At 30.2% G+C, this 13,709-nt stretch overlaps 1 protein-coding gene across 1 annotated transcript in view; it reads right to left on the reverse strand.

The window, feature by feature from the left end:
* Window positions 1-2,889: 2,889 nt before the first annotated feature.
* Window positions 2,890-13,709, reverse strand: part of LOC119620187 (protein eyes shut homolog) — a 167,704-nt gene continuing 156,884 nt past the window's right edge. The window contains exons 8-9 of the mRNA XM_037987166.2: window positions 5,033-5,178; window positions 2,890-2,897 (exon numbers count right to left, since the gene is read on the reverse strand). Coding sequence (XP_037843094.2) covers window positions 2,890-2,897; window positions 5,033-5,178 — 154 coding nt within the window. The remainder of the gene's footprint in view (window positions 2,898-5,032; window positions 5,179-13,709) is intronic.

Consider the following 13,709-nt stretch of genomic DNA (forward strand, 5'->3'; position numbering starts at 1 on the left):
TTTGTGACATTAGCAAATAGAAAATGCAATTGTATTCTGCATTCATTAGTGGTTATAACTCAATAAAGTAAGATACTGGCTATTAACATTTGCATCTGGATAGTAAATCTAGAATATAAATCTTCAATAGTAAACCCTGTGAGTTTTATTCCTTCTTTGTAATTGTTCCTCTTGGCATTTAAGCTGATATAAGGGCTTACTTAAATAAACATTGTTTTAAGAAAAGCCAAAGACAGTCTATAAAATAAGTTAATTAAAAGTACTATTAATGTTTGTAATTCAATGAAATTAACATCATTTTTCAAAGTGCAATTTCAATGTGTAAGATCCAGCTTTTGATAAAAGAGAAATGGATTTGAGAGTTCTAAGTGATAAAGGCAATTTTATAATGAGGTTTTGGATTTGAAATGAGGATGAGACAGCTTGGACATAGTGAGCAAAGCCCACGGAAAAGACCATGGAAGTCAAGAGTCTATACCAGTACACAGTACCCAAATACCAGGGATAATGTCTTTCTCCATTGCGTCCAGATTAAACAGAGCAAAAGAGTGACGGATCTCTGAATAAAAAAGATATTCAACTTCAAAACTGATATAACTGAATTTTGTCTTTAAAAAGTCACATGTTGACTTGGCACATTGACATTGTCTTCTGTTAGATGAAATTAGACCCATACATTATATGGAATTCATTATGACAGAAATAACATATTTTTGCACATTTGAGTTGTGAAAGTGAATTTTAAATCTTGTCACATAAGGGAAAAGTGGTTGAGCACAATTCAATTGCCTGTTTAACGTAGCTCCTGCTTACACTAACAGAAAAAGGAAATGGTAAATGCTATGTTAATAATGTTGCTGTCCTTGACAAAGAGAAGTGATTACTATTAATCTAAAGCTAAATATAATAAAATACCAAATATTTTCCTAAATGTTTATGTCTATAGACTTATAGTTATCAATCAAAAAATAAACACTAAACCCTTTGTGTTTAAATTATTACAGATGCATAATATGTAATTAGAAATTGGAAATTGTTTTTACATCTTTTATTTCCCATTCAATTAATTATCTTTTTATTCTATTTTAATACATCTTGTTAAACTAGGAACTCAGGTGACAAATTGTACCAGAGTAGACTAAACTTTGATGGAGAGAAGAGATAAAATGGTGAGCAAGTAGAGTTGGGGAGTCTCCTCAGATGAACTGATAACTAAATCAGAATTTCACAAAACTATAAGTTCAGTGGATAAAATGGGTGATATAGAAGAAAATAACAGAAGCCAAGAGTCTAAGAAAAGATTCCTATAGAAAGTTGCATCTGAGTTATGGTATGAGGGTCAGTACTTGCAACAGGATAAATGAAATATTTTAGGCAGCAGAAACAATATGATAATAATATCTTTACAGCAACCAAAAATGTACAATTGGTCAATTGTCCATATTTTACCAAACTATGCTTCTTTATCCATATACTCAAAGCAGATTGCTTTACTTCTTATGTAGATTGGGCATTTGACAAAAAATATATTCAGAAAAAAGCTTATTTATCTCAAGCAGAAAATATTATAACTGAATATAGTCATATGTTTGCATGTGTATATGAAACATATCCAAGAAAAAAGATGCATCACTTTGAAGCAAACATAATTATATTTTATTATTCTGAACTATTGAATTGTATATGTTTTCTACATGACATTATTATCAAAGTTATTATTTCTAAGATAGGACTTAGGCATTTTAAAAATATTTATACTTTTCTCGCAGATATATAAATATTATTATAGATATAAACACAGATGTAGACATGACTACATGTAATCATATTTAAAGTCCTTAAGCACAAGTTCGTAAACTTTTATCTACAGATTAATAATATATAACTGTGTCTAGTTAAGAGGCAACTTCTTGCTAAATGAGTGAATGACTATTTTAGAAAGCAATGTAAATTTATTGTTTATATTCATCTTTCCTAAATTTAAATCACTAATAATTAAAACTCAAATTCATAAGCCAATATTCTTTAGGAAAGACAGTTAGACAATACTGCAAATCTACTGATAAACTGATTTATATATTTTGCAAGATAAAACATAAGCCTTTGATTATATGCCATCACTTGTGTACATCCTGTTCATTAAATTCAGTCAACTCACTACATGTGTAAATTTGGACTATATTTGTGATAGTGTTTAATTAAGAATACGCTAGATAAATTAATTATAGAATGGCTTTAAATAGTCAACTTTGTAAATGTTTATTATCTTTTTCCAATTCTAGATACCACAAGTCTCCATAAGAATAAGAACCATGTCAGCCTTGATCATCACAAAATCTCAACAGCTAATAGAATACAAAGAATAAAATAAAGAAGTATTGAGTTAATCATTGATAGCTTGTGTACATATCATTTAATGTGTTCTTCAAAGAATGCTCTGATTTAGATAATTAAGAATCATAAACTTTCCTGGTCAGAGTCTTGAAAAATTTATATCCTTAATAACTTGGTTAAATATATTCATAGGTGTAGGCAAAGCTAAATTTTTCTGAATAATATATTTGGTTACCAAATTTTAACCTATTTAATATTGTATTTAACATTATTTTATCTTTCTTCTATATCACTAGTACCATTTCATTCAAATTTTGTCTTTTTCTGATGGAACAAAGCTAGAGTAGAAATAAAACTGGAATAGAGAGGGATGTATATTTTGGTTCTGGCTCTGTCACTACCGGATGTATGATCTTGAAAAATATACAAAAGTGTAACATCCTTGTGTTTCAAAGTTTGAGATTCTTCAAGTGAAACCTTGCAGTGTCATGACTCTCTTGAAATAGAACAACCTAACAATGAATAGATTTAAACATCTCACAAAACAGTAATGCTTTAGGAGCCTTAAAAAAAAAAAAAAAAAAAAAGATTTCCAGAGAAGGCTAAGAAAAATAAATGCTATTAAGTGTCTGAGAATAAGGAAAAGCTTTATCTGTCCATGCATGACAGAAAAGGTCAATTTGAATGTCAAAAGAGCATGTACAGAAAAACAAATACATGTAACTTTCTTGAGGGGGAAAACTTATTTTTGAACATCCAGTCATATATCTTTCTTGGTTTGAAACTAAACTGTAACACATATTTCATAATATTTTTTCTATATTCAACTGTAAATTCTGAAAGTGGTACACTTTTAATTTCTTACCTTCCACTGAACCTAAAAATGAACATGTGAGCCAGTTTTGCTCAATGACATATTAGCAAGTTTTGATTGTTATTCAACAAAGGTTCTCCTTACATAAAGACTCAATGCAGTTAGCACAACTCTTTTCCCTTGACTCAAGTGTAGAAATAATGACTTAAGTTATTACAGCAGCAATTCTGAATATGCGAGCCTATAATCATGAATTGTAAACTAAGAAAACCATTACCCCATTCTGGTACTCTCAAGTCACTGGACCAACAACCAGTAACTGTCTACCTACAGAATTCTTATTATGTAAGAAAAAATGAACCCTATCTATTAAGGACAATAATTAATTGAGTTTTCTTTTACTTGTAGCTGTACCAATATGCAAACATATATTAAAACATCTTAAATCATGTGCCACTGGTAACATCTTAGATAATATCATTTTAAAACAATGCTAAGTACCATATTTTGAAATGAAATTAGAGAGGTTATTAAAAGAAAAATAAAGAACATGTTAATCTTTCAAATGTTAAGATACATTTAAAATACCAGAGCAAGGTGTTATAACAAATAATTTTACAAAATGTGTTTCTTAGTCATGTTGAGCTCAGTGTGTTATTTTTTATTTTAGCACTTCTAGCAGCAGTAACAACAGCAAGGTGAATGGTACTGCTAAGTGGATATTTATGGTTCTATGGTGATAGCTCAATAATTTTGGAGATAATAGGCAATGTGAAAGTACATTGTTTTATAGCTGAAATTTAATGTATCTTATTTATTATATGTAATGAACTTTGCAGAAAATGATATTTTTTAGGAAGTATTAACTTAATCTGATAGCTTTTGTGTATATAAGATTTATAACCAAGATAACCTCTGAAGCCATCCAGATTTCTCAGAAAAGACACCTGCATATTTCTTTTTAAGGTCATGTAACTTTCTCTCACCTTTTGATTACTTATTCTCTGGAAATACTTCTAGTTCCTTACCATTTTTGCTTGCCAGTATAATTTCCATTTGTCTAGTATTATTTTATTTCCGCTGGCAGAGAACCTAATATTAGATGTATTTAACTACTCATCCCTCAGGATAGAAATCTATATGATTTTAATGCTGCACAAATCAGATGTTAATAAACTGAGATTTGAGATTTAAATACATTATCATAGTATCTGTGGGAATCGTGTGAAAAAAATAAATATGAAACAAAATAACACAAAAACTATATTATTGTTAGTCCCACATCATTAATACTAGTATGCCAAAACTAAAACAATATAGCTTTTTGTATTTTGTAAATGCAATTTCTCACCAGAAATTTAGAGGGCTAATGCCTCTACCTTCTATGAGCTCCTTGATGACTTTTGCCTTTATGTCTGGATAAAATTTATATCGTGAAATAATTGATGTTGACGGCTAATTCCAATCTTCTTTCGCTTTACCTTTGAATTTACAATGGCTGTCTTTTTTATGTAAATGTTTGTAATACTAAATGTATTTTAGAAATGACAGTTGTGTAACAGATATAATAATGTTATTTCTCTTAGATTATCCATACAGAAATACTTTTTCCTATATTATAGCCACACAAACATACTAAATTAAATTTACTGTAAAAGATAAAAATGTAAGATAACTTAAAATCTAATCAGGATTTAATAAATTGAAGATAAAACACATAATTTTACTTCTTATTAATTTCTTTTATAAGAGACAAAGTATCTCTTGACATTTTTACCCTGTTTGCATCTGGCAGGTTATTTCAGGTTTTGGAGTATAAATATGAGGTTTCCTTTTGCTTGCAGACAGCAATATGTTGTTACACAGGGGCAGATATGGATTTACCTGTATAACCAGGGGCACAGAGGCAGTTGTATCGATCAGTCCTGTAGACACAATTTTCTTCATCTAGACAAGGTGAGATTTTACATTTATTTACTTCAAGTTCACAGAAGGGCCCATGGTATCCAGGTTCACAATTACAAAAAAATCTGGAAAAATTAGAAATATCCATGTAACAATGATAATCATTTATTATATATGCTTCATATTTGTATTTTAAATGTAAGACATTTGACTTAATTGAAATAAATAATATATATATTTCATGTTTTCTTTGAAAAAATATAGCAATTCCCCATGAAAAATTTTGTTCTGCTCAAATGTCCTTGATGTGTGAAATTTTGAAAAACAATGTGTTGGGTAAATAATTACTGTAACCTGATGAATACTAGTATCAAAATATAGAAATAATTTCCAAAGGAGATATTAAACTGATCAAAACTGTATACTTAGCAGAAATATCTCTTCATACTTTTTCTTTTTAGAAGTCTAGATAAAGAAGCTCTAGAAACTTTCCTTAAAATGTTTTTGAGCTAGATTTTTATTTAGATTTTTTGAGGAAATTCTTCCTAATTAACTTCATTCATCATCTTATACCCATAGAAGTCTAACATCCCCCATGCTCCTTCTTTTAATTCTTCAACCGACATTAATTAATTGAGCACCAGGCATTAGTCATGTACCCATATTCAAGTGTAAATTAAACTTGAGCCTGCTTTTGAAAGTCTCAGGAACAGGACAGGAATACAGACGTGAAAACATTACAGTAGATACATATCAATTGAGACAGGTCCCATGAAAGCATGGCTAACTGCTAGAGAAGAGGTGACAGAAAAGGTCTTACTCAGTATTAATAAAGAAGGAGTGGGATCAGTGTTTTAAAATTCTGCATATGAGTGAAAACATGCAGTATTTGTCTTTCTGTGCCAGATATATTTCATTTACAATAATGTCCTCCAGGTTCGTGTATGTTGTTACAAATAACAGGAATTCATTCTTTTTTATGGCTGAAGAGTAGTTCATTGTTTATGTATACTACATATTTTTTATTCATTCATCTCTTAAGTAAAATAAGCCAGACAGTAGGGAAGAGGGGATAGGAAAAGTTGATTGATGGGTGCAAAGTTACAGTTAGAAAAGAAGAATAAATTTGGTGTCCTATCGCATAATACGGTGACTGTAGTAAACAGTAAGGTATTGTATATTCAAAATAGCTAGAGGAGAAAGTTTTGAATGTTTGCACCACAAAGAAATGATGAATGTTTGAGGTGATCTCTATGCTAATTATCTTGATTTGTTCATGACAAACAAATGAACAAACGTGCTGTAATACAATATATTATATAGTATAATGATACAATGTATAAATGTATCAAAATAGCACAACACATAAATGTCATAATTATGTGTAAATTAAAAATAAAATCAATAGAAAAAGAAAGAGTAAGGAATCTTTGTACCAGTTGGACAGAAGGCATTAAAATGTCATGTGCAATGGGATACTGGGTGAAAGAATAGAGTATTTCCCAAGAGCTCTTCATGTGACTACGGAAATTACTATAATCACCTTTTTAGAGTAACACAAATCCAATTACTAACTTCTTGAATTTTTGTTCAAATAGTCAAACTGCTTTTCTCCATCTTATTCATTTTGCAAATATCTCCCCATCTAGTGAGAGGTAATGTAATGAATCTACCAAATGCCTTACTAAAATCAATAGGTTTGTTAATAATACTGTCTTTGACTGCTACTTTGTGTTCTCACTGAATTAATGATGATTCCAAGGAATCACAGAATAGATAGGAATTGGACACAGAATTCCCAAAAATAGTAGTGAAAAGTATCTCAAGAAATGATTTTTTTCATATTGGCAAATTTAAAAATGTTATATTGCTATAAAAACAAATAATGACTTCCATTTCTATTTATGTATTTATTTCATGTATTTCTAACAGTTCTATTATATTTGTAGAAGTTTCAAAATCTAATTTATATTTTGAAATATTGAATACTAGAGAATTATTTTGAGATATCTTGCTTTTTCAGTGTTTTATGATAACCATCACCGATTGTCTCATTTTTTTCTAAATAGTAGTTTACTCATTTACTTTATAGAATTTTCTCTCTCTCTCATTTTGAAAATCAGAAAATTATAACATATCTTGTCTTTTGTCTCCCAAATTTTGTTTTCTATTAATACAAATGATTCTTTAGTGGTATCATGATCAATCAGTACCCAAGTACCCTAAAATATGGAAATCTGGACCACTAAAAAACCAGAGATGCTCTTCATTAATGATTCTTGTCTGAGTCAATTTTCTCCATGCTTTTTGCCAAATGATGCTTTTCTAACACCTTTGTTCTTCATTTACTAGTTGACATTCTACTTTTAGAAAGAGTATCTTCATTTATTCATTCATTTTTTCAATGATTTTGTATCAATATGGACTCATGGATTTTTATTTTCTCAATGGATAAAATATATAATAATTACTATTTATTTTAATGTTTAATTTGTCAGAGATTTAGCTAAGGGAAGCTCTTCAAGCTGGCTTCTCTTTTCTTTTGACATATCCTCATTCTTTGATCATTCCCACTTTCTAGCACAAGATGTTCCAGGTTTATCTTAATGCATTCTCTGTCTTAGATTTGGCGTCAGCCATTTTTTTTCAGAAGCCCTGGTTTCTTTAAGTGAAGGATATTACTTAGAAATTAAATTATTGATATGTCCATCACTATATGTATAAATATAGCTACATGTATGGATACATTGGCATATGTATGTACACATATAGTTGTATGTATATAACTGTGTTTGTGTATACATACATAGTCTATTTCTGTATCTTTGTGCATGTTTGTGTTTGTGTGTGTTTTAAACACATACATAGGAATGCATGAGCTCATACCAAACACTCCAATCATAATTTAACACAACAGGGTTCATTTTAATCCGGTCTATTTCTTTCTCTGAAATTACTTTTTTAAATAACAAGAAACATGTTTTTCATTATCTTAAATATAGTTACTTACTTGTTCCATAAGTTAATGGGAAATTTTTGTGAAATGTCTTTTTGTCATGATGAAGATGTAGGTTTTGCCGAATGTTAATTTTTTTTTGTCTGTATAGTTATCTTGGAGATACACGAAGAGATTCAGATTTTGACACCTACCCAGAATTCTTGTTTTTTTCAATTATGATTTCCTTCTGAATTGTGCCTTTTGAACCCTTTGATAGTTTTTACTAAATGTTATATTCATTTTTTGCTTCCATAGCCATCCTTCAAATATATTTACCCTAATTTAAAATGAACTTCTCAAAAAGTTCTGCTTTTTCATTTGTTCTTTAACATTTATCATGTAATTTATTTTAGGAATCTCAAATACATACCTTACACTTCTGATTTTGAAAGTGATGTCACACAGTAAATAAACATACATGTACTATCTCAACACTTACGGAAGTTTATTTTTCTAAAGTTTTTGGCATACAGATGACTATGTGAAGAATTATTTTTAATAATAAGAACTATAATGATCCTTTCTTCAAAGAATGCTTCGCTTCTATTTCAATAACCTCTCTTTCCTTTTTGCTCTCATTCCAAGACTATTATTTTTTTCTCATTTTCTAAACTACTCCTGAAATCTGAACTTTTCAACATAGCAAAAATATGCTTTACTTTTACGTAAAATAAATTACAAGCATTATTAAATTTCAAGACACTGTTAATCCACGGATGCCTGTTCAAACTGGAATGTTGGGGGTCCCTGCTTTGTTAATAATGATGCGAAAAGGCCCTGGGATTCTAGAGTCCATTTGGAAGTTTTCTGAATGGCATCTAAAATTGTGTAGAGATCAAAGAGAAAAATCATCGACCCACATTAATAGCAGCCCTGGTGAAACAGTTTACAGAAAATATTCAACTTATGTTTCTTACTTTCCACCATGCTAAACAATAGGAGGGCAAATTTGTGTGAAAATAACATTTGACTCTAGAACAGAGCATCTACCTTTAATCCTTGTCTCTGCTTTCCCAGAAAAATGTAAATGTTCACATTTTCTCTTTCTCCTTGCCTCCCTCCACCTGCCCCACCCTGCTGTCTTCCTGTTCCCTGTCTCTAATAGGAAGGGCAAGCACAATGCTGGAGTACTTGGGACGTTTTCACTATGCACTTAACACTGGCCCTTCAAAACGTTAAAAAAATAAAAGTGTATAGGGTATGTCTGAAAAGATCCTTACCAAATTTTTCCCCCTACTGGCCTCTGACTATAGTGTGCAATTACTTCAGCTTTGGTATAATTTTCCTTTCACTGTTACCTGCTGAGGGTCCCTTGATGTGAACCGCCTCTAATAAGGCTAGAGAAAAATTAAAAGTAAACCTGATTTTTATTAATGTCCTAAGGGATCCAGTCAAATGTACGGTAAGTATTGCATTTTATATTAAATGTCCCTAAAGTATATCTTCCTTTGATAAACTCAATTTTAATAGCTTTTAAAATATACATATATAATAATATCTTCTATCTTGAGAGAACAATTAAGATCATGAAATATGTATTTTTGTTGAAATAAAAATTTCCCATTTAAATAAAAAGCTTTCACTTCAAAAGTTTTACTAGAAGCAAACAAATATATTGTCAAAGTATTAAAATTATAATTAATATGTTTAATTTGGCATTGGCCTAAACTTTTTCAAATAGGTGTTCAAGATACTTTCTCAATCACTAAGATACATTTTAACAGTGACTTGTCAAGAAAATTCAATATATTAAAATAGAGATAAGGAAGAGTAACTAAAATTTGCATTAAATGATATTGCCAAACTGAAAAAAGATGGAAAAATGCAAGATAATCACACAAATTTGTAGCCCCCAAATTAGCCACGATTACATTTAATTTACATTATTCTTGTATACTTTTTCTCTTATTCCAGATGAGAGAGGAATTAATAAGTAGATGTGTTATTTGTATGCTTCTGAAGTTATTTTAAAATGTAATTATTAAATAGATTGAATAGTATTACAAAATCCAAATATAGAACAGAATATTTAATGAGAGTTTTGATTCTAAAATGTATTTGCAATATGATTAAATCATACTTGTTTGAGTAGATATTTTTTGAAAGCTTACATTCAAAAGAAGAAAATGGAATTATAAAGCGTCACAGGTGAAACTTTCTGATAAGGACTTTTTAGCCTATGTTAAAGCAATTCTAATTTTGAAAGAATTTATATTACATTTTAAAGCATTTCTACTTTTTTCTTGTGATATTATAACTGCATTCATGAATCACACTACTTTAATGACAATTTTTACTTAGAACATGAATAATCTATTTTAGGTTTGCAACATGTCTTTATTATGTTATATATAAGTATATGTCTACATTATTTATCATACTCATAACATGTCTTTATATGTTTTATTATAATTGCATGTGGCTGTGAATCTGATTTGAAACAGTGATGTTATAGTAAATTCTCTAGTAGAATAAACATCATTTGGATTGATGACTGTTTCTAGGCAAACAATTACAGAAGAGTAAACAGATTTTTGTCTTTTGGTGAAATGCAAATTAACTAATCACTTTTAAATTTATAACAGCGAAGAATTACTCAACTTGTGAACATCACAAACTGAATGGTCACAATATGCTTGTTGATAATGATCTGGCTATGACAATCACATCAGCCAGGCTTTTGCAACGTTTTCTTCTATGTTTTCTTTAAATGGACTAGCCACTGTTACTGTAATTGTTCTTGCAAATTCTATTTAGTTGTAAATTTTCAGTAGATAGATAGTATTGTGAGTGACTTAAGTGAACTAGTAGCAATGACTTGAAAAGACATTAGTTGTATTGGATAACATATGCTACGAAGTGTCAGAAAAATGTAAATTCCAGTGTTCACTTTTGCAATGGTTTTGTATATTAATTGGGGCTGTCATTCATGTGCCATTATATCTCAGCAAACTCATCTTTAAATCATGTTACTAGAGGTAAGTCTTAATTGTTGCAGGCCACAGTTTCAATAGCCGCAAGAGAGAATAGAATATATTAAAAACATGAATCCAACTATGAAGCATATATGTAGTAACTCTTGTTTTTAATATGTTTTTGTTTATGTGGCTACAGTTTAATTTACTTTGAACTAACTATAAAATTATTTGTTTTAAATGAGTTGGTAGATTACTTGAAATATTTTTAATGAGTACGTAATCAATAGATTAAGTTTTTCAAAAAAATAAAAATTACTTTCTTTAAGAAGAGATAAGACAATCAAATGTGACTACCTCATTTTCAGCTGCTAATTGATTTTTAATCTTTGAAAGATTTTAATTCATTGAAAATGGCTTTTATTGTAATAATTTACACCAGGTAATTTTCTAAGAATAGAATAATTAACACCTGTATGCCCATCACCCATATTTAACTCATCTTAGTATTGATTCATGCTGCTGAAAATTTTTTAAGGAAAACACACAAAACGTAGTTGATCTGTCACATATATGATATATATATATGTGTGTGTATATATATGTGTGTGTATATATATATCTGAGATCTGTCATAAATATGTATGAAACTCCTATGCATCCATTCAATTAATTATCCTCCATTCCTCTCTACCGGGAGAAAATTACTACTCTTAAGATGCTATGTATTTTTTAAAATATGTTTTAATACTTCACTAAATATGAATTACATATCATATTATTCTGAGACTTATTTTTTCAGTCAATCATACATTTTAATAAATATTTAAGTGATATACTTTTCTATAATTTATTCACAGTAAGTAATGTATAGATGCCTATGATTATGTTGCATTGCATTTGTTTTGTTTTCTAATGTTTACCAATGTCAAGATATTGGAAAGGAATCAGCTTGTTCATATATCCTTGCTGATAGTGCTGGATGTTGCCATGGAATTGGGTTTCATGATATTAATTAAAATAGATCTAAGAATGCATAGACTATTGGATATGCTTGACAATTAGATGCAAAATGAGCAAATAAGCATATAAATCAGAGAAACAGAGTGGACATCAATGGACTGATTCACAGATATCTATGGCAGAGGCTAATTGATTATGGGTTTTAGAAATGAAATATATAAACAGTCTAGTTATGGTGCTGCCTCATGTATATACAATGAAATGTCTAGTTTTGGAGGACGGAGACATAATTCAATTTGGCTTTGTAGGGATTCTCTGCCTCTTTCACAATTCCAAGACCTAAGGTATGTCACAGACTCAGTTACTCAACTGAAAATCAGGGTTTGGCCTCTTAAGAGGAATCTTTAATAGAGTCGTAGGTATTTTATGTATCTTTTTGAAGTCTTCCTCAGAGGTATCTGAGGCTATTTACCAGTAGGACTGTTCTCTGGTGAAAGAAAGATATTCAGACCTTTTAGGAGTTGCTGAATATTGGTTCTGAAAGTATACTTAACTTTACAATACTACTAATCCACTAGTAGAAACAAATTATTGAGGTCAGTTCAGATACATCTTCTCTTTGATTTTGTTTTTTACCCATAGTTCTTGAATATACAGTGTAGTTGATATATTTAGTAACAGCACAATTTCTACATTAGAGTAAGAGCTATTATGGAGGAAAATCCAATTGGAAGATCTTGTCCTGCCCCTATAGACCCATGGAGATTTTAAACTGACAGCAATTTTGTATTCCTATGGTACTGGTAGTGATTGGTGTCCCCTTGAAAGGACTGAAAGTTGCAGGGGTGGTGGTTCCAAACATCCCTACTTATCTCACCAGATTGGACAATGTGAAAGCTAGATAGGGCACAGAAAATGAGAGAAATGATAGAAAATTTTTGGAAACTTAAACAGGATCTGATGCAAATTTCACCAGTTCTAAAGTTTGGATCTCTATGAAGATAGATAAACAGAGCTCCTGGTACATGAGTCCAACTATGGCAGAGAAAATTAGTTATTTTGTGTTCTAATTAGTGCAGCTCCCCTTGAATTTGTCAGAATGCCTTTTAAAGATGTTTCAAAAGACCTAAATAGATAACAATTTTTCTTAAATTGTCCTACACATTCAATGAAATTCCAATCAAAATTGCTTGTTTGAATGTATAACTAAAACAGCATGGTACTGGTACCAACACAGAGATATAGACCAATGGAACAGAACAGAGTCCTCAGAAATAATACCACACATCTACAGCCATCTGATCTTTGACAAACCTGAGAAAAACAAGAAATAGGGAAAAGATTCCCTATTTAATAAATGGTACTGGGAAAATTGGCTAGCCATAAGTAGAAAGCTGAAACTGGATCCTTTCCTTACTCCTTATAGGAAAATTCTTTCAAGATGGATTAGAGACTTAAATGTTAGACCTAATACCATAAAAACCCTAGAGGAAAACCTAGGTAATACCATTCAGGACATAGGCATGGGCAAAGACTTCATGTCTAAAACACCAAAAGCAACAGCAGCAAAAGCCAAAATTGACAAATGGGATCTCATTAAACTAAAGAGCTTCTGCACAGCAAAAGAAACTACCATCAGAGTGAACAGGCAACCTACAGAATGGGAGAAAATTTTTGCAATCTACTCATCTGACAAAGGGTTAATATCCAGAACCTACAAAGAATTCAAACAAATTTACAAGAAAAAAACAAACAACCCCATCAAAAAGTGGGCAAAGGA

This window comes from Chlorocebus sabaeus, chromosome 17, assembly GCF_047675955.1.
Source record: "Chlorocebus sabaeus isolate Y175 chromosome 17, mChlSab1.0.hap1, whole genome shotgun sequence".
Classification (NCBI taxonomy): Eukaryota; Metazoa; Chordata; class Mammalia; order Primates; family Cercopithecidae; genus Chlorocebus; species Chlorocebus sabaeus.